General features: G+C 43.3%; 2 protein-coding genes across 2 annotated transcripts in view; one reads left to right on the forward strand and one right to left on the reverse strand.

The window, feature by feature from the left end:
* Positions 1-10,223: 10,223 nt before the first annotated feature.
* LOC137095205 (stathmin-like) lies at positions 10,224-18,572 on the reverse strand. Its single transcript, XM_067461601.1, has 5 exons — positions 18,465-18,572; positions 15,264-15,328; positions 13,793-13,965; positions 12,707-12,898; positions 10,224-11,909 (listed from the first exon to the last, which is right to left on the reverse strand). The coding sequence occupies exons 2-5, from the start codon at positions 15,274-15,276 to the stop codon at positions 11,838-11,840; spliced, it is 450 nt and encodes a 149-aa protein (XP_067317702.1). The 5' UTR covers positions 15,277-15,328; positions 18,465-18,572; the 3' UTR covers positions 10,224-11,837.
* The window catches only part of LOC137095204 (uncharacterized), a 144,961-nt gene continuing 138,692 nt past the window's right edge, over positions 16,063-22,331 (forward strand). Inside the window, exon 1 of the mRNA XM_067461600.1 lies at positions 16,063-16,120. The gene's annotated coding sequence lies outside the window, so the exon portion shown is untranslated. The remainder of the gene's footprint in view (positions 16,121-22,331) is intronic.

The following is a 22,331-nucleotide window of genomic DNA, read 5'->3' on the forward strand; positions in this document are numbered from 1 at the left end:
TGGTGGTTGTTGGAGTGGTCCAGCATTTCTGTGTTCTCAAATAATATGCTGTGTCCAGGCTGGTTCATCAGGTGCTCTGCTATAGCTGACTTCTCTGGTTGAAGTAGTCTGCAGTGCCTTTCATGTTCCTTGATTCGTGTTTGGGCACTGCGTTTGGTGGTCCCTATGTAGACTTGTCCACAGCTGCATGGTATACGGTAGACTCCTGCAGAGGTGAGAGGATCCCTCTTGTCCTTTGCTGAACGTAGCATTTGTTGGATTTTCCTGGTGGGTTTGTAGATTGTTTGTATGTTATGTTTCCTCATCAGCTTCCCTATGCGGTCAGTGGTTCCCTTGATGTATGGCAGGAACACTTTTCCACTGGGTGGATCTTCATCTTTACTCTTGTGGCTTGTTCTTGGTCTTGCAGCTCTTCTGATGTCTGAGGTGGAGTATCCATTGGCCTGGAGAGCCCAGTTGAGGTGGTTCAGTTCACCTTGGAGGAGGTGGGTTTCGCAGATTCTTTTTGCACGGTCTGCCAAGGCTTTAATGGTGCTTCTTTTTTGACTTGGGTGATGGAGTTTTTATGTAGATATCTATCTGTGTGTGTGGTTTTTCTGTAGAGGGGGGTGACCTAATTGTTGATCTGGTTTGCGGATGACTAGGACATCTAGAAAAGGCAGTCTTCCTTCATTTTCTTTTTCCATTGTGAATTGGATTTTTGGGTGGATGCTGTTAAGATGGTTCAGGAACCTGTTGAGTTCTTCTTCTCCATGGCTCCAAATGGTGAAGGTGTCATCCACATATCTGAACCATATCATGGGCTTTTTTGGTTGCTGTCTCCAGGGCTTGTTTTTCAAAGTGTTCCATGTAGAAGTTAGCTATGACCGGGCTGAGAGGGCTCCCCATAGCTACTCCATCTTTCTGTTCATAGAATTCATTGTCCCACTGAAAGTAACTGATGGTGAGGCAATGGTGAAACAGAGCCGTGATGTCTTCTGGGAACCTCTGGTTGACGAGTACCATGGTGTCTGCTACCGGGACCATGGTAAATAGAGATACCACATCAAAGCTGATCAGTTTGTCGTTGGTATTTAGCTTGCAATTGCTGATTTTTTTCTATGAAGTGGGCTGAGTCCTTGATGTAGTGTGTAGTGAGCCCAATATGGCTTTGTAACCGTGCAGCAAGAAATTTTGCTAGGTCGTATGTGGGGGATCCACATAGGGACCACCAAACGCAGCGCCCAAACTCGAATCAAGGAACATGAAAGGCACTGCAGACTACTTCAACCAGAGAAGTCAGCCATAGCAGAGCACCTGATGAACCAGCCTGGACACAGCATATTATTTGAGAACACAGAAATGCTGGACCACTCCAACAACCACCATGTCAGACTACACAGAGAAGCCATTGAAATCCACAAGCATGTGGACAATTTCAACAGAAAGGAGACCATGAAATTATAAGTTGCTTACCTGTAACTGTAGTTTCCTGAGTAGTATCCTGTGAATACGCACATATGGTAAACTGCGCATGCGCAATCCAGCGATCGGAACCTTCCAAAGATAAAAAATGACAGTTAGGACTCCCTCTGGCCACGAGGCCTCCCTCCCTCATCTATATATAGCCCGTGGCCGTAACCGTCCCTCAGTTCTCTTTTGCTGCGAAGCTTCTGGAGACGGCATGACCCTAGAGGGGAGGAGGGTGGGTGATGTGCGTATTCATAGGATACTACTCAGGAAACTACAGTTACAGGTAAGCAACTTATAATTTCCTGTCGTAGTTCCTGTGAATCGCACATATGGTAGATTAGCGAGCTACTGACCGTGGACGGCGGGAGTCATGCCACAGCCGAAAACAGGACCGCTCTGCCGAACTCTGTCTCTCTCCTGGATACGACGTCCAGTTTGTAGTGGGTCACGAACGTCAGCGGAGACGACCAAATAGCGGCACGGCAGATGGTGTCCAATGGGATACCTCTCAAGAACGCAACCGACGTGGACACTGATCTTGTGGAATGTCCCTTTACCTGTTGAGGTAATTCTTTCCCGGCTAGGCGGTAACACAGCCGGATTAAAGACACAACCCACCCAGACAATCTCTGGGAGGATAACTGCAAGCCCTGTTCGTCCCTACGGTATTTTACAAACAGTCTAGACGTACGCCTTATCGAGGCTGTTCTATCTACGTAGAATGCCAAAGCTCTCCTAACATCCAACAAATGTAGACTCTTTTCTACTGGAGTAGTGGGGTTTTGAAAAAATGCAGGGATAATTATGTCCTGGGCCAAATGAAAACGAGTAGACACTTTAGGCAAAAAGGCAATGTCTGTACGGAGTACGGCCTTATCCTTATGAAATTTTAAATATGGGGGATCTACCCTCAGAGCCACTAACTCACTCGCTCTACGCGCAGATGTCACTGCCACTAGAAATGCTGTTTTCCATGACAGATAAGACAGATCAATGGTCGCGAGTGGTTCAAAGGGAGGTTTCACTAACTTGGACAAAACTAAATCTAAGCTCCACCCTGGGGAGATAGGGGCAACTGGTGGTCTAACATTTGCGACACCTCTCAAAAATGATTTCACCAATGGGTCAGCGAAACAAGATGGAAATCCTCGCTTCCTCCTGTACCATGATATAGCAGCGAGGTAACATCGGAGAGAGGAGTATGAAAGTCCTGCATCTATCAAAGATACCAAGAATACCAAAATAAACTTAATATCTGCTTTCAGTGGATCTTGATTCTTTTCAGTACAAAATTTCGAGAATCTGGACCATTTGTATACGTAAGAGCATCTTGTAGACTCTCTGTGCGCTGCCTCAATAAAATGTAAAACTGATTGAGGCAGTTCTTGCGTGCTATTCGTTATTTGTGCAGGACCCTCCAAGCTGTTAGCTTCAATTTGTCCACCTCCGGATGGAACACCCGCCCCCCCTGAGAGGACAAGAGGTCCGTTCTGTCCGGTAGGCGGACAAATGCTCCCCTTGCTAGCTGGTGGAGAAGAGAGAACCATGGTTGCCTCGGCCACCATGGTGTTATTACTATACATTTGGCTCTGTCTTCTTGTATTTTCGCGACTACCCTCATTATTAGAGGAATTGGGGGGAAGGCATACAGAGGTCTGTCCGCCCATTTGATCAGGAAAGCGTCTCCCAGACATCCGCTCTCCAGCTGGGGACGCTGACGGGCGCAAAAGAGGGAGCATTTGGTATTGTCTTTCGTTGCAAATAGGTCTATTTCTGGATAGCCCCACGCTATGAATATCCTGTGTGCTTCTTGTGGATGGAGTGACCATTCATGGTGCACTAGGGGGTTCCTGCTCAATGTGTCTGCTAGTGTATTTTGTTTTCCTGGAAGATGACTCGCTAGTAAATACACTCCTCTTTCTACGCACCAGTCCCATATCCGTATTGTGAGGTCCAGCAATTCCCTCGAATGTGTACCTCCCTGTTTGTTCAAATAAAATACTACTGTCGTGTTGTCTGTGACGATCTGCACTATGTGACCTATAACTATTGTCTCGAACGACCGAAGTCCCCTTTCTACTGCGAGGAGCTCTAGCATGTTTATATGCATCTCGCTTTCTTCGCTTGTCCAAACATCGTGTGCCACAAGATCTAGAGTGTGAGCTCCCCACCCTGTGAGAGAGGAGTCCGTGGTGATGACAACAGTAGGGTGCATGTGACGGAATTTGAAACCAGAACAGACCCATGACTGGTCCTCCCAACATCGGAGCGACTCCCGGACCGTATGTGGAAGGCAGAGTTTCATACCAGGGTTGTCTATCAGTGGGTCGAAAACTGTCAGAAACCAAGACTGGAGAATTCGCATTTTGAGTCTCGCATAGTGATTGACTGATGTAGTGGAAGCCATGTGGCCTAACAGTGTTTGTATTTGTTTGGCTGAACTGTAGGGGGATGTTCTGGCCTGCTTGACTAAGTGTTGGAGGCTGGCAAACCTGTCCCCTGGAAGGAACGCTCTCTCTGCTTCGGAGTCCAGAAGGGCACCGATGAACTGGATTTTCCTGGTGGGCGATAGGTTCGATTTCTCCTGGTTGACTACGAGGCCCAACGATTGGAGAAGAGATAAAATGATAGAAATCTGATACTGCACTTGTTCATACCATCTAGCCACTATTAACCAGTCGTCAATATATGGGTAGACTGTAATACCCTTAGTTCGTAGGGATGCTGCTACTACGGCCATACATTTAGTAAAAACCCGTGGTGCTGTCGAAAGTCCGAACGGGAGGACATTAAAGCAATAAGAATCTTGGCCTACCATAAATGCCAAGTATCTACGATGATGAGTGGCTATAGATATATGAAAATATGCATCTCGTAGATCAATTGTCGCAAACCATGCCCCTCGCGGAATAAGGGGCATAATTGAGGACAACGTGACCATTCTAAACTTCTTTGGGGTTATGTGTCTATTTAAGGCCCTAAGATCAAGGATTGGACGGAGACCACCACCACGCTTTTTAATCAAGAAATATTTTGAAAAGAAACAGAATTTAATATTTTTCTCACTTACAGGAGAAATAGCTCCCTTTTGGAGCAACATGTCAACTTCTTGTAGTAAGGGAGGGGAAACTTGGGTTTTCTTAACATTGCCCACCCTTGGTAGGTCATCAAATTCAATACAATAACCTTGTTTAATAATGGATCTAACCCACTTATCTGTAGTGATGCTACACCATTCTTGGTAATATTTAGACAATCTGTTACCAAACATAGGAAATGAAGAACTTGTAGAAGAAACCTGTGTCTCTACAGACACAATAACATTTAACGAAACGTCATTCAACAAATTAACCTCATGGTCTTCATTGCTCCCCAAAATACTAGAAGTGTCAAAGACGCTTCTTTTGATTAAACTGACCCTTCTGCTTAATGTTATATGGTTGTGATCTATTTCTTTGAAAGTAGGAGTTCTTTCTCCCACCCTGGAACCTGGGGGATCCATTACCCCTGTTTCTAAATGGGCCGGTAAAGTAATTTCCAAATGATCTACGATAATTCGTAGTCGGTTGTTGCCATCTTGGCCGTTGCTGCTGATATGGCTGCCATGTATAGCCGAATTTATTTGCGGCTTGGCGGACATCTTGTTTTTGTTTTATGTTGTCGTCCGTTTCTGGGTTAAAAAGCCCAGCTTCATGAAAAGGAAGTTCTTCCGCTAGTGCTTTCCCCTCATCTGAAAGATTAGATGCACGCAGCCATGCGTGTCTTCTAATTGCTGTGGCCGTTGCAAAGAGATTTCCAGCTGCCTCTGCTAAATGTTTAGCAAAGTCCTTCTGGAGTCTAGAAAGAATCAGTGCCCCCGCCTGTACGGCCTTAGGTAAATGTTGCTCTTCTCTAGGTAGTGAATCTAAGTGAGGCAGTATCTTACCCCATAGGAACGTCTGATACCCACTCATATATGTTGCAAAGTGGGCCATGCGGGTAAATAACCCCGCCGAGACATGTGCCTTTTTGCCTAGAGAGTCAAGTTTTTTACCCTCTCTATCAGGTGGTGCTGTTATGGGGCCTTTAGGACGTTTCGTTTTAGCCACTTCTGCTACAACAGTATTTGGTTTTGGTGGAGCAGTAACCCATCTAAACGCTGACACATCAATCTTATACATGGCATCCAGTCTCCTAGGAATGGCAGGGGCTAGAAAAGGAGACATGTCTACAATTTTAGCAAGCTTGAGTAAGTACGGAAGAGCAGGTAAGGACAGTGAAGGAACAGTATTTTGCTCCTCGGAGGGGAACATTGGATCGTCTACATGCTCCGGTGGTTTGGGTGCTGGGATATCTAGACCCTTTATCATTCTTTCTACTAAGGCATTAAACTTATTAAAGTCAGACAACTGATTACCCATGTTATCTTCACCCCCCACAGTCACATCAGGTGAGTCAGAATCAGTCTCTATTTCATTTTCATTAGCCCCAGCATTGGCACTATTGGATGACATCTGTACAGTCATGCGATTTGACTCCTGGACATTGTCATTTGCTAAAACATTAGATGGAGTTGCAGCAATTGAAACGTTTGGTTGTGCATTAACTGGGTTTTCGTCATGCACATCAGTAGGATTCTCATGTAATTCATGAGTATTGTCCATAGCATTACTTGCTCTCATCTCAGGAATGTTGGTATTACTTGGAGGTAAGTCAGTATTCACACCCGCTGTAATTGTACCCGCTGTGGGTTGCATTGGAACAGGTAGTCTCTGCAGGGGTTGCTGCACAAATATGAGTTGACCCGATGGTCCCATCTGCCAAAAACCTGGGAAGGGTAATGATCCTGGCCCATAACCTCCCCATCTTGATGATGAGCGTGGGCACCTGGAACGTCGTCCTCTCCTCGATCGATCAGAAGATGAGGAAGAGGAGGAGGAGGACGAAGAGGAAGATGATCTGGAGCGGCGTCCCCTCCTTGATCCTGAACGGTACCGCCTACGGCGAGATCGAACGCGGCGAGATGGGGAGCGTGAGCATCTAGGACGCCTGCTCGAGTATCCATCAAAGCGCCCTGGCCATGGCCGAGGAGATGGTGCTGCAAAGGTTTGGCTTCTTTCAGGCAGAACCTCTCTCCCTTCCGCCTGTGAAGCAATTACATTGTTGGGGGAGTCTCCTTGCCTTCGTCCTTCTTCGATGCCGGCCGGCATCGGCATCGGATGGGAAGGGATCTGCGTCCCTGCAGCAACAGCAGGACCATTGTAAACGCCGCCGAAGGCGTGACTAGATGATGGTAGGGCGGAGTTTGCTGCGGGGGTGGAGTCTGCCTCGGGAGTGTAAGGGGCCACTGCGCAGATCTCACCACCTTCATTCAATGAGAGACGCGGCATCGGAGGAGTCGACCCCATTGCCGGTGTCGACCCATTGGACTTGGCCGCAATAATAGAGGTATTCTCAGTGTTCGCACTGGGTCTCTCTGTTGCCTTTAAGGGCAATCCTGTTTCTTTCGGCGTTTTGGACGCCTGTAAAGCCCTCAGAGACTTATCGGCGGCAGCACTCCCTTTCTTAGTTGGAGCTTTTTTCATCGCCGGGGCTTGGCGGCCATCTTGGGGGCCGTTATTTTTGATTTTCTTTGTCTTCTTCTTCCCCTCCAGCAGTAGGGAATTATGGTTTGTGGAGCATCTCTGTTCCTGATTAGTCTGAGGCATGAGGGCTTTTTCATATAGCGCAGCTCTTAACCGTGCTAATCTATTTTTTCTGGTTTGAGGGGTGAATGACGCACAGATATCGCACGGTTGAGTAAGGTGTCCTTCTCCCAGGCACTCCAAACACAAAGTATGATTATCTGTGTCCGGGAGTATATTCGGACAGTTAGTACATTTTTTAAATGCTGTTGTTGCCATATTAAATAATAAATCTAATCCTTATCTTCAGTTTTCGGCTATTTCTTATTGTGAATGACCGTTAACGGCCTTTAAATGAAGAGGAAGGCTCTCTCGCTACTTGCTGAGCGCAGAAAAAAAGAGAACTGAGGGACGGTTACGGCCACGGGCTATATATAGATGAGGGAGGGAGGCCTCGTGGCCAGAGGGAGTCCTAACTGTCATTTTTTATCTTTGGAAGGTTCCGATCGCTGGATTGCGCATGCGCAGTTTACCATATGTGCGATTCACAGGAACTACGACAGGAAAATGAACAAAATCTGGCTACCAGTATTAAAACTCTAAAATTACTACAGCAAAACAGCAGAGAGAAAACAACCAGGCACATCTTAACACCTCTCAACAGAACATTTTCCCAGGCTCAGCCAAGCCTTCAAATGCTAATGAAGGTGGTCAGCTGAAACATTCACACCTAGCGTCAGCAGAGAGCTCTTTGCCCCACCCCAGTCATTCCACAGATATATAAACCCATTTTCCTATTTCCAACAGACCTCACTACCTCTGAGGATGCTTGCCATAGATGCAGGCGAAACGTCAGGAGAAATGCCTCTAGAACATGGCCCGAAAAAGAACCTAGTGATTCCAGCCATGAAAGCCTTCGACAATACAGTTTCTAAGTGCTTTGGGAATATTTGAATTTGCCTTGTAAAGGTTTCTTTAACACAAGAAGTGGTATTACGGTATATTGTTGTAAGTCCAGTGTGTGTGTGTTAAAGGAAACCTTGCAGAAAAGCCCTGCAAAACTGTTAATGATTAACCACAGCTGCAAAAGCTAGCTCAGCTAAGCAAGGCTAGGCCATGCCTCTTGAATGTAACAGTTTTCTGAGCCTTTTGCAGCCTGTTAGCAGTTGGAAGTTTGATTTGCTAGAGAGCAGATGCAAGAAATTCATGTTATGGTGAAGTAACCATGTTTTATTTTGTTATGCTCTATGATTTATGACACAGAAGATTTATTCTGTATTACTTACAGTGACTATATAAGTGTGCCATGCTGTTTTATTTTTCAACTCTGCAACCAAGAGTAAAGTTCTATTATTTTATTTCTTCTGACTGGTCTGTGTCAAATGCAAGATACTGCACTTAGGCAGAAAAAACAAAATGCAAAGATACAGAATGGGGGACAATGCCTGGCTCGAGAGCAGCACGTGTGAAAAAGATCTTGGGAGTCCTTGTGGACAAGTTAAACATGAGCCAACAATGTGATGTGGCGGGCAGCAAAAAAAGCCAATGGGATTTTGGCCTGCATCAATAGGAGCATAGTGTCTAGATCTAGGGAAGTAATGCTACCCCTCTATTCTGCTTTGGTTAGACCACACCTGGAATATTGTGTCCAATTCTGGGCATCACAACTCAAGAGAGATATTGACAAGCTGGAATGTGTCCAGAGGAGGGCGACTAAAATGATCAAGGGTCTGGAGAACAAGCCCTATGAGGAGCGGCTTAAGGAGCTGGGCATGTTTAGCCTGAAGAAGAGAAGGCTGAGAGGAGATATGATAGCCATGTATACATATGTGAAAAGAAGCCACAAGGAGGAGGCAGCATACTTGTTTTCTGCTTTCCTGGAGACTAGGATGCGAAACAATGGTTTCAAACTACAAGAAAGTAGATTCCATCTGAACATGAGGAAGAACTTCCTGACTGTAAGAGCCGTTCAGCGGTGGAACTCCCTGCCCCGGAGTGTGGTGGAGGCTCCTTCTTTGGAAGCTTTTTAAAAAAAATAAATTTTATTAATTTTTTATGTAGAATACAACAAAAGAGTGGGAACAATAAGGTATAGAAAAGTGAAGGAAAAAAAGAGAAAGGGAAAGGCCAGTAAAGTAAAAAGTAAAAAGGACATCCTAAATAAACCCTTAAAAAATAAAAAATAAAAGATTTTTTTAAAAATATATAAACTACAAAAATACACACACACACACACACAAAAGGTGACCATTCCATCTTCTTGGATAAAATATTCTTATTATTCAAATATATATATATATAAAGATAATAAACTTGTCTCTCTTGTTTTTTATTTTTGCAAATTGTCCAGAAGATGGTCCCAATTCGTTATTTTTATTATAATGCCAGTATTTTTCTTCAGCAAAAAAGTCAATTTGTCCATGTCCTTTATTTCTCTGATTTTTTCCACCCAATCCTGGACGGGTGGTACTGAATCTTGCTTCCACTCTCTAGCAAAAACAATTCTAGCGGCAGTCGTAATATATGTCAAAAGTTTGTACTCTTGTTCCGTCAGTTGTAGATCTTTGGAAGCTTTTTAACAGAGGCTGGATGGCCATCTGTCAGGGGTGATTTGAATGCAATATTCCTGCTTCTTGGCAGGGGGTTGGACTGGATGGCCCATGAGGTCTCTTCCAACTCTTTGATTCTATGATCTTAGAGAATCATATTGTAAAGCTCCATCAAAGGAATAAAATCAGTTTTCCAACCTGGAGGCTCCAAGAGGCCTGTGCTGTTAATTATGGTAACAGGAGTTATGAAATGTATTTGAAAAATTTATTATTTGTTCATGTACAACAGTTTTTTGAGCTGTGTTGTATTACAAGGACCTTTTATTAAGTAACAAAATAGTACCACACTGGTTGAAAAGATGTCTGATATTTATAAAGTGTATGTCTATTTTCTGGCAGAACTTAAACATCTGCTCAAGACAGACTTGGTTGAGTAGTAAGATTAATGTGTTTCTTAGTTAACTGATCAATCTCGTCTTGGCAAAATACAGACAATATGGTCTCAGGCGCACTAAGGCAGTTTCTGGTACACCATTCAACTTCTGCAAATGCTACATGTAGTTTTTACCAGTGGGAAGATCATTGCTTCCCTCAGGACAGCAAGGAAAAGGCAGCAACATTAGTTAAGTCTATTTATTGAAGGCTGACTAGATCTACTAAGTTACACAGATGAGTAGTTTTAAATTTTATATGTTGATGAGATGACCAAGTAGATAAAACAAATCTGGAAACACATGCACAGGAAGCAGATTCACATTTAGACTATTAAAATACAGCATGAAGAACCTGCCACCGGTCATACGCGTTTTGAAGAAACATTCCAAGAGATGGGGAAAATCTTATGTAACATTGTCCCACATTATCAAAGTAGGTTCCTACAAACACAGGTAACAGGTTACCAGTAGCTGGTACTGTAATGTAGCTGAGAAAGAACCATTACATAAAGTACTCCAGATTAATGTTCAATTAATATTTTGACTGCAGTAACTGTTCTGTCACAGGTGTTTATATGCTAAAATCAGGATATTACAAGTTTTGTCTTGTACGGTTGTATCTATTTTAGGCAACTGTTAACATTTGTGCCACTTGGGGGAGCTGTTCTAAACTCTGGATATACAAAAAAAGCACTGAGCAGATGCTATGAATTCCGGCTCAAAAGTAGGTTTCCTACGATAGTTATCCAAGCTGAAATGCTAACCTTCTCTTTATGGTAATATGTTTAATTTCAAGATGTAATAACTGCACAACTAAATGCCTTTCCAAAACACACAAGAATTTCCGGTTTACTAACTTGTCAGAAAACATTGGGGGGATAGGGGTGCTGAAATTCTTGTTAAATGCATGTGAGAGTAGCTGCTTTAAATTCAAATCTCAGCAATGCTTTAAAAACAGTTATGTTCCAACAGTGACAGTTAAGAGATCCTGGACCCTAAAAGCCTATCTTTCGTTCCAACCTGTATTTATTATTACACTTGAAAATCAAGCAGAGATTCCAATGGTAGTGGCTTGCTGGTTGTGATACTTAATGCTTTAAAAGTGACTTCAAAATGAACAGGCAAATACTTCTGAGGTCAAATCAGGTCACATGAGAACAAGGGAGTTATTTGCTGGAAATGCAAGCATATAGGAAGGAGATGGTTTTAAACTGTTGAACAAAACAGCAGCTGACAACTGCTGAGGTGCAAGACAAAGCTCTTATTGTAGAATTGAGACAACAGGCAACTATAGCCACTGAAGAATATCACTAGCCAACAGATACAAGAATGCTGTTTGCAGGCATTTTCATTCTAATATGGCATCACAATACTCTAGAGCCACAGCTACACTGGCATTGCATATTTAGCAGCCACTGTGCAGCTTTATTAAGTTACTTGGATATAGTAATATCTGAAGACTGACAGATTCTGAAGTGTAACAGATTCAGCATGAACTTTACACTACATATTCCGTTCACAAATATGTCAGAGCTGAATAGAAGAACTAGCCATCAATCCAGGAACAAATGCACTGGAATAGAAGAAATGCAACAAGAGAGCTACACTGGAAAGACAACATTTTAGAAAAAGAGTGAACATGAAAGGGCTCCCTTCTAATTCCCCAAAGCAAGTGTACAGTCAGATCTAACTATATCGATCTACATCGGTTTTCTAGAAACTTAACAAAAAAACAACACTGGCCAATACAGTCTTTGGATATTTAGACAAAGGGGAGAAAGTCAGCTTTCAGGATGAAGTTAGTCGCTTTCGTTATCGCCAGAATCTTTGCCACCTTCTTTGTTCTTCCGTACTTCTTCAACATGCTTCTCCTAGTAAAGCAGAGTTAAGACAGTAAATACATCTCTGGTTTTGAGAGAAACAGATACAAGATTTGTATTCTGTAATTTAGATATTGCGAGACATGTTTTGCTTTATCCCAGATGAGTAACATTAAGCTTTGTGTCCAGCAATAACCCCCACACACTTTTAATCCACTTTTAGGAAATGATTCCAAATGTGAATTTGCTTTGAAGAAGTCCACTGTTGAATGAAAGCAGAGTCTCTAGCACTAAAAGTCTAGTTTGCAGCAGGAACTGCTAATCCATAGAGGAACATCTCAATCTACTGGGCGGAATATGTTTACCCAACAGTTTTTGGTATCAGTAGAAAAGGGGTGCATGGCAGACGTCCTAGCCCATTCCTCCTCCCTGCTGCAACACTTAAAAGGTTTATCTAGAAGTTTAGGGGAGCTAACCCCCTTCCCCTTTTGAAATTAAGAGGCTGCAGGAGGTATCAATTTCCACAAAGCCCCTGCTATCTTCCTGCAGCAGGAAACAGCCAACATATCCTGCTTGTCCCTTAGGGGATTTGTTCAATTTTGCGGGGAGGAGGGTTATTCAAGTGTCATCTCAAAATCACAACTTGCACATTGCAGTACTCCCATTACCGATCCACATGTGCCAAATGTATATGTATTTATCCTTTTGATGTAGCATTCAAGAAAAAGGCTCATCTCGTGTAAATGTGTTGAGATGTTCTTTAGCTACACAAAAATTCTAGGATGTCATTGAAACAAAACTTTAGGGAGATATTTTGTTAGCTGTGAAGAAACTAGAATGCTACTTACTTTCTCTCTCAAGCGCTCCATCTTAGCAGCCAATTGTGCTTCTCTGTTCTCTTTGTTAGCTTCCATTTTGTGAGTCAACTTTTCCTCTGCCATTTTGCTGAAGTTATTATTTTCTTCAATTGCTTTCTGCAGCACCTCCTTCTCATGCTCTCTCTTTTCAGCTAGTTGCTTCAACACCTCAGCTTCATGGGACTGGAATATAGGTGGATTCCATGTTCAGAGTGGTTTGTTGGCTGTATTAAATATGTTTTACTGCAGGTATGGGCAAACTTTGGCCCTCCAGGTGTTTTGGACTTTGATTCCCACAATTCCTAAGAGCCAGGCTGTTACGAATTCTAACAGGCCAAAGTTTGCCCATCCATGTTTTACTGACACCAGCCTACCAAACAGGACAGGAAGTATGATCAGGCAAATCCTCAACACTCCTGTTCCCTTTCCAAATGCATTTTTATTTCATATCAAAAGCATTGCATAAATTAATAAAAAACTAATAAAAATAGAAGGAGCACAGGTGGCTAAATATCTTTTGACCAAAAATGAGCAACAGCATTATCTGTAGCCTCCAACACAGGCATGTAGCCAGGGGGGAGGCTTGAAGGGTTTCAGCCCCCTCCGTCCCCGTCCCCCCGAAATTCTCATGGTGGTTCGCGAAAAGGCCTTACTGGTGCATTATTTAAACTGTTATGTTTATTCATATCATGATCTGATCACCATACTCAATATATCCCATATGCATGGGGGTATTGGGGTAATGATACAAAAGGGTTGCTAGGCTAGACCCTCTTTCACTCAGACTCAACCCCCCCCCCCCCGAAATGTTTTTAGCCCCTCCCCCCAAAGCGAAATCCTGACTACGGGCCTGCTCCAACAGTTCTTTTTCTGTACATGAGGCAGGGCATACTGGACAAGTATACAGATGCAGAGTTGTCTGTTCTGCTCCATAGTCACACAACCCAAAAGCATTGCTTTTAAACATCCAAATGAAACGAGTACATAAAGATTTTATGGCGCAAATCCAGATAGTTCAGACAGAACAAATTGTAGTGATATACACTATACTCAGGAGTATAAAAAATGTTTATTTACCTTACGCCTTTCTTCTGCTGCTTCTAGCTTCCTTTGGATTTCTTCCAGTGAGAGATCTTTTTTCTTCGGAGGAGAAAGAGGAAACTCTGGAACAGCTTCTTTTGAAGGTGGGCCAAGTATCAACTCAAATGCCTGCCCAGAAGCACGTTTTTCTAATTCTTTCACCTGCATGTCTACAAGAAAGATAGCCATTAACTATCAGCACTCTTTAAAGAAACTGGGTTGACAAACTGTGCTACTTAAGACCCCAAAAGGGGAAAGAAACATTTCCAAATGTACATCAGTAATACAGATGTAAGCCAGGGCTAATAGGATTCCAGACATTCACACCAACCTACAACTGATTCACTCTAGGAAGTGATACTCAAAAAGAAAGAAAAAACATTATTGTATATTTTACCTAAGTCTTGTCTCAGCCTTTATATCTAAGTTGTACATAATATCCCATCATCATTTGGAGCAGTGCCAGGTCCTTCCAAGGCTTTTGGACTTCAACTCCCACAATTCTTAACAGCCTCAGGCCCGTCGCAAACTCTGTTCCTGCGGGAGAAAACCTTGCTAGCATGTCCCTGACGTCACGAGACTCCGCCTCTCTCCCCGCCCCTTTCTCCGCCCCTTTCTCTTTGCCAGCGTGTTTTTTCCTTTGCTAGGGCAGCATTGCCCGCATTTTCTCTCAGTTGGCAGAATTCAACTGAGAGAAAATGCGGGCAATGCTGCCCTAGCAAAGGAAAAACCACGCTGGCAAAGAGAAAGGGGCGGAGAAAGGGGCGGGGAGAGAGGCGCAGGCTCATGACGTCAGGGACGTGCTAGCAAGGTTTTCTCCCGCAGGAACAGAGTTTGCGACGGCTCTCAGGATGTAAGCTTAAGTTGCTGAGGGAGAAAAGGAAGGGTCCTGAGGCTAGTTGGAATGGTAGGAGTTGACGTCCAAAAACCCTGGAGGGCCCAAACTTGCCCATGCCTGGACTACAAGTTTGAATTTTAAACATAAAATAAAAGTACCTATTTGTCAGTAGAAATCAGTCAATCTCTATTGACTTAGCTATCAGAAAACAGGCTACTAAATTAGTCAAATCTACAAGCTTGACCCATTCATTACCTATAATTACTATACATTCAATGGCTGAACAATATAATGTAATCCTAAAGGGCTTACTCAGTAGATCCTTGATATCCATTTGGGTTTCATTTCCCCTCCATGGATACTGAAATCCATGGATGCTCTTGCCTTTTAATAGATAACAGTATAGTAAGATGGTTTCCCTTATATAAAATGGTAAAAATCACTTTTATTTTCCAGCCATGGAAAACTGAAACCATGGATAAAGAATCCGTGGATTCAGAGGGTCGGCCTCCATCTTACGGAATAACTCATAAATGAACTTCACTGATATATTCTTGCTGACTCATGAAAAAAAACAGCATATATATTAGACATACAGTGATTGACCCATAGATTGATCAGAATACCTACCAGACGAAGCCATGGCTAAGTCGGATTTCAGAAGAACGTTCTGCAGCTACTTCAGCAACTGAGCACTAGGAAAATAGAAACATTATATAAAAAGAAACACTATGTCACTGCTCTATGATTCTGATTAGAATAGTAATTGTTTTTAAGAGTTCACAGACCCTGACTTTTCCTCTAACTACTCCAGTTCTTTGTTTTTTCAGGGTTAAAGCAGCACATGAAGCAATAGCCAATTTGAAGGACAGAAGCATTTTCCTTATCTAAATGTATGATACTCAAGAGCAGATACATCAGAACTTTGGGGCATTTTGATGTTTTATTACTCATGTCGCTACGATGACACAAAATGGTCTTTTGTTTTGTACTGGTTTCAAGCTAAGAATATCTGCTCTTTTCAAACATCTTCCTCTTTGTCTGCTACTCACATTCCTCAAGCAAAAAACAAATACTGGAAATGTATGATTCATTTCTAATAAAACATATTTTTGTCCCAAATACATGGTATATAAAGCTGGAAATAGCTCTAGCAGAGGTTGCTTGGGCACCTAACCATCTCACAATGGATATTGGGGTTTTTATCCTTTCCTCCTGCACAGTACAGCCTCTACTAAAAATAAGATGCTGGTGCTCAAACACTGCGGGTATATTCCCAGCCGTGAACACTTAAGCCACTGGGCAGATGTTCTCCATCTGTCCCTTCCTTGCTGTTGATTAAGAAGGAGAAGAGCGTGTGCATATGCTATTTGATTCCCTAAAGCCCTCCCTCGGAATAGAGGATGAACTATTTCATTTCATCAACCTGATCAGAGGCAGGCAAAGCCATTGTTCTTGCTGCCTTCGTGCTTGGGAGGAGGTTCAAGGTACAAAAGGATGCCTGGGAAGGGTTGACACGTGTTTGACAATTGTTAATGCAATATCTAGCAGCTGAAAGACTTAAATGGGACTAAGTTTTAATTGGACTTTAACTTTTAACCAGACAAGTGGCTGGGGTGTTTTTAATTGATTTATATAATATGACCACTGTTTATTTCCACTTATGAATGATGTTCTTGCATCAATTTAGTATGTTGTTTAATTTTATACTATTTTGCTTTGATTCTTGTTGATTTAAATTTTGTTGTTTATCTTAATTGTTTCTGGTTTGCACCATTATGGTGCTGTAAGCCACTATGAGTCCCCTCGGGGAGAGGAGGGCGGGATATAAATGAAGTTTATTATTATTACATTATATATTATTTTATCTGGGCATTGAAAAAAGTCAAGGATCTCCAGAACAAAATACACACCTCTCCAACAGGCTTCGGATTTGCTTTGTTAAGAAGCAAAATCAAATTAAAAACATTAATATAATTGTATAATTGCCATTTAGTAGTATAGGTACAATATAGTAATATATAATACTAATATTGTGGTATGCTAATAATACAATATAATCATATTGTAATATAGTAACATTAATATTCTAAATATAATTACTAATAATATATAATGATATACTGTTTATTATTGTATATTTTAAGTTTTAATAATATAATAATATATAAAAATAACATTGTAATGTAATAGTGCTGGTATATTGTATATAACATTAATGTTTTAATATATCGTATATTCAATATACTACAACATGATATGGTACAGTATACAATATAGTACTATTAGTATAATGTACTGGTAGTGTATTATATATATTGTGGTATAACAATATAGTATAATATAATAATATAGTAATTGTATATTATATATTACATGTAACATTGCTAATAACATTGCAGTATAGTGGTTTAGGCACAATATTGTAATAGTAATATATTAAACATAATTGCTATTGGTAATATATATGTAATAATATATAATGAAATACAGTTTTATTATTGCATTTTTGAAGTTGTAATAATAATATAATAATAATGAAATAATAACAATGTAATGTAAGTGCTGGTATATTGTATGTAATAATGTTGTATGGTACAGTATTTTATATAATACTAATAGTATAATGCACTATACTGGTAGTGGTGTGATTTTTAACAATGATTGTAAAGTTTTATATGTTTTTAATATGCATTTAATTTTATTTTTAACTTAATGTATTTTAAGTGTTTGTTGTTCAAAGGCATTAAATAGTTGCCATATCTAAAGCCGCGTAAAGAAAGGCAAGATACAAAGTCTAAATAAACAGTGCATTATATATATGATACACTAATATACAACATAATGGTACATTATATACTACATATATTACTAGTAATATTGCAGTATAATGTGTTATTTTTAGGTGTATTTGTTTTTGGGGATTCGGGGAGGGGGGTTTGGTTATTTTTGTCTTTGTTCAGCTTCTCGCGGCATTAAATGTTTGCCGATCTCAGTTGTCAACCGCCCTGAGTCCTTTCGAATAGATAGGATGGGATATAAATAAGGTTTCATTATTAACATTGTATTATTAAATACTAATAAAATACATAAATAAAATAAAAATAAAGCCACAAGACAGCGCTTTGAGATGGAGGTGAACAAAACCTCCATCTTGGGGTTGACGGGTAGGATTTAGGCAGAAAGAGAACTAAGTGAGGGAAAACAGCAACGCCCAGGATTTGTATTTGGGAAGGCAAGAGCACTCCCCGCCCCCCACTCCCTTATATGAAAGAAAAAAAAAGACGACAGCTCTCCCTCAATCTCTTTGTGTGAAGAGGCGGGGTCTTAGCGAGACAAACCCCACCCTCTCTACTCGCCAGGGAGCCAATCAGATGTCCTTTCTCCTCGCCAGGCAGCCTATCAGATGAGCAGGAGGGTTTGAAAAAAGAAAAAAGACGCTGGCCCCGTCCACCGCACGCGCCACTCTAGAATTCAAACGGCTCGGGAGAGCGCGCGCGCAGGCAACCAGCCTCGCCCTCGAAGGGAGGGGACGCGTGCTCCATCACTAACGGTAACATCCGGGCACCTGAGGGAAAGTAAATCCCCCTCACAGTCTTCGGATTGGTTCAAAAGCGAAGAGGGGAAGAAAAAGAAAGAAGGCCTCGCCGTCCGTCTATTGTTTGACGGAACAAAGAGAGTGCAAGGGGAGTGGCTGGCCCTTCGCGAGCGGAGGCGAAAGAACAATAGCCAGGACATTTTTGAAGGGTGCCAGGCGGTCCTCTTTGCCTCCCCGCTTGGAAGTGGGACGTCCCAAGGAGGCCTCCCCACCCCTCTCCCCGTTGGACCCACCTGCTTGGCTCTGCTCCTCCTCCTTCGCCTTCCTCTCGCTTCGGCGCCTCGGCACAGATTGCGCTTCCCACCGCCCTGCCCGCGCCACAAAAGAGCCAAACAAAAGACACGTGACGCGGCCACATCCCCGGACTGGCTGAAAGGGGCGGCACGTGCCGGGCGGATGGGGAGGAGAGGGAGGGGGGCAGAAGAAGGAGAGAAAGGCGACTCAGGAAGAGGAGGGGGCGTGGCCTCCTATGGCGCACGCTCTTCTAGGCCTGACGGGGGATGTAGGCCATGGCGGGAGTGTTTGGGCATGGAAGGAGACAACACCGTTGGAAGGCTTTCCAGTTGCCAGGGCGCCTCTCGATTTCAGTGGTGACAGTACCTTTGCCCTGATCCCACTGGGTGCAGCTACACTGCAGAATTAATCCAGTTCGATCCCACTTTAACAAAGCTATGGAAGAGTAGCTGTACAAACTACTGAGGATGCCTGCTATTACTTTACTTAGGCGATGCCACGTTGGCAGAGTAGGATAGTCTTCCAGGATCAGTATTCTTGTGGGTCCGTAGGTGACTGTGGAGCCCTATTCTTGATCTGCATCTTCTCCTACAGTGAGGGCGTTGGTTTCCAGGTGGAAGGCGGTCCCAGTCGGAGTTGGCTTGATGCGCCTTCCTCTTGGCAATTTTTTTCTCTTTCGCCCTCCATCCTTGCCTCTTCAAATTGGGCAGCATCACTGGTCACAGCTGACCTCCAGCTGGAGCGCTCAAGGGCCAGGGCTTCCCAGTTCTAAGTGTCTATGGCAGGGGTCCTCAAACTTTTTAAACAGAGGGCCGGGTCACGGTCCCTCAAACTGTTGGAGGGCCGTATTATAATTTGAAAAATCTATATAAATAAAAATGTAATGTTCGTTTGTGGGATTAACATAACTCAAAGACCACTGGACGAATTGACACCAAATTTGGACAAAATACATCTATCAGGCCAACAAGTGACTATCACTCAAAAACACAGCAGAAGAGACTTAAAAGGCAACATCCCCCCAAAAATACATTACAATACATGCGCAAAACCATATATATACACAAACACACACATCTATGCATATACACACACAAAACGCATACACAGAAAGGGGGAAAGAAGGAAGGAAAGAAAGAAGGAGGGAGAGAAGGAGGCAAAGAAGGAGGGAAGGAGAGAAAGAAGGAAAGAAAGAAGGGTAGAGAAGGAAGGCGAGAAGGAGGGAGAGAAAGAGAAAGAAAGAGGGAAAGAAGCAGGAAGGAGAGAAAGAAGGGTAGAGAAGAAAGAGAAATACAGAGGGAAAGAAGAAGGGAAGAAGGAGGGAAGGAAAGAAAGAAGGGTAGAGAATGAAGGAAGGGGAGAAGGAGGGAAAGAGAGAGAAAGAAGGGTAGAGAAGGAAGAAAGGAGAGAAGGAAAGAGGGAAAGAAGAAGGGAAGGAGGGAAGGAAACAAAGAAGGGTAGAGAATGAAGGAAGGGGAGAAGGAGGGAGAGAAAGAGAGGGAAAGGGGGGAAGAAGGGGAAGGAAAGAAAGAAAGAAGGGTAGAGAAGGAAAGAGGGAAAGAAGGAGGGAAGGAAAGAAGGGTAGAGAATGAAGGAAGGAGAGAAGGAGGGAGAGAAAGAGAAAAAGGGAAAGAAGAAGGGGAAAAGGAGGGAAGGAGAGAAAGAAGGAAAGGAAGAAAGAAAGAAAGAAAGAAGGGTAGAGATTGAAGGAAGGAGAGAAGGAGGGGGAGAGAGGGAAAGAAGGAGGGAAGGAGAAAAGGAGAGAAAGAAAGGTAGAGAAGGAAGGAGAGAAGGAACGAAAAAGAGAAAGAGGGTGGGAAGGAAGGAAAGAGACAAGGAAGGATGGAACCAAAGAGAGAACATCAGGAGAGAATGCTTCTGGAACGCAGCCATACAGCCCAAAATCAAAGATGATGTCTGTGTGTGTGTGTGTGTGTGTGTGCAGGGAGGGGGTTCTTGCCCAGCAGAGGAGGAGGAAGAGGAGGAGGAGGAGGGTCTTGGCGGGTGCTTCCCTGGTGGAAGGAGACCCCTCCCTCCCTCCCTCGCTCCTTCCACACTGACCCCCTCCCTCTGCTCCTTGCCTTGTCTTGCAGGGAAGCCCATGGAGTCCCCGCCCTGACAGGCAGACGCTCGGGAGGCTCACCATGCCCGGGATGCAGCTCATGGCCCCTTCCCAAAGGCAGAAAAGCTGGCTTGGCCCAGGGAGGAGGAGGACGAAGCGGCCCCGAAGCTGCTTCACCCACAGCCTCCTCCCCTTCTCCTGCCGCCAGCAGGAGAAGAGCCAGCTGGACCCAGGGAGGCGGAGGACGAAGCGGCTCCGAAGCTGCTTCGCCCGCCGCCTCCCCCACCTTCTCCACACCCTGCGGGCCGGATAAATGCCCTCGGGGGGCCGGATCCGGCCCCCGGGCCTTAGTTTGGGGACCCCTGGTCTATGGCAGAGTTTTAAAGGTTGGCTTTGAGCCCATCTTTAAATCTCTTTTCCTATCCTCCCAACATTCCGTTTTCTGTTCTTGAGTTCAGAGTAGAGCAACTGCTTTGGGAGACGGTGGCCGGGCATCCGGACAACGTGACCAGTCCAGCGGAGTTGATGGTGGAGGACCATTGCTTCAATGCTGGTGGGCTTTGCTTCTTTTAGCATGCAAAATACTGTATATTGATATGGATCAATAGAATAGCTTTATTTGTCATTGCGCTTTTGCACAACGAAATTATATGCCTAGATGCACCCTAAAACAACACTCTACTATCCCGCTACCATCACACAGCCCCCAATGGCATACCAGTATGAAACCATGGAGTCCAACATAGCCATAGCTATCCTCAGTCTCTTTGTCTTTGTCACTTAGGAGACTTAGGTAGTAGTCTCTGCTGGGCCCTCTTAATCAACATTGCAGTATGAATGCTGCCCCAGGTCAGATCCTCCTTCACAGTAACACCCAGGAACTTAAAACTGACAATTTGCTCCACATGGTCTTCATTTATTGACCAGGAGCTGAATTTCTGGTCTGTTCTTCCTCTAATCCACTATGAGCTCCTTGGTCTTATGTTAAGAACCAGATTATTGTCCCTGCACCACGAGACAAGCTGGCCCACCTCATCCTGATAGGCCAGTGGTTCCCAACCTGTGGTCTGTGGACCACCAATGGTCCACAAGAACTAAAATATGGTCCATGACCTCTCTATTACTACACTGTTGCAACAAGAGCAACTGGTCTTGTGAAACCCTCTTATAGTGCCAAGACTTATTAAATATGGTTTTCTGTGGGCGAGCAGATGGTGACTTCTAGATGGCATATGTTCTGATTCAGAATCTAGAGGTGATGTGGTCTATCCCATGCAATTTTCTTTATCAGTCTAACCCTCTGGGAGCATCCAGACAAGTAGTCCACAATCCAGGAAGAGATTGAATATCACAATCTAAGATCCATGAGTTTAGACACTAGGCTTGGGCGATCCAAGTCGTTAATTTTGTATTCTGTTATTATTTTGTTATTTTTAATTAATAAGAAGCGATTTTGAAATTTTTTAGGAACGCGGAACCCTGCCTCTAGGTGCTTGCCTTTGGGTGGGTGCCTAACTTTGGGTGCCTGACTTTGGGTGCCACAGGCATAGAAAGAGATTTCCCTTCAGGGTTGGGAAGCAGTATCTTTGTTAATTTGTAGTGATTTTTCTTATTTTTATAATAATTCTTAGAAGCAGTAGTAGTAGTTTTTATTGTTATAATAGGAGTTTTGCCAAACATTTTGGAAAACCATTTTAATTGAAAACAAGCTTCAAAAAACATAATTTGCCTACCTCTGGCCACGTTGGGCAAACAGCTGTATCCCATTTTGTAGAACCATTTTACTTTGAAAACTGCAGCCTCA

The sequence above is a fragment of the Anolis sagrei genome, chromosome Y (genome assembly GCF_037176765.1).
Source record: "Anolis sagrei isolate rAnoSag1 chromosome Y, rAnoSag1.mat, whole genome shotgun sequence".
NCBI classification, from domain to species: domain Eukaryota; kingdom Metazoa; phylum Chordata; class Lepidosauria; order Squamata; family Dactyloidae; genus Anolis; species Anolis sagrei.

Coding starts and splice junctions, on each gene's coding strand:
- LOC137095205 (XM_067461601.1), bottom strand. Junction 12,899..13,792: donor CAGCAGAAGAAAGGCGTAAG/GTAAATAAACAT, acceptor CCTATATTCCAG/TCCCATGAAGCTGAGGTGTT. Junction 11,910..12,706: donor TGGAGCGCTTGAGAGAGAAA/GTAAGTAGCATT, acceptor CTGCTTTACTAG/GAGAAGCATGTTGAAGAAGT.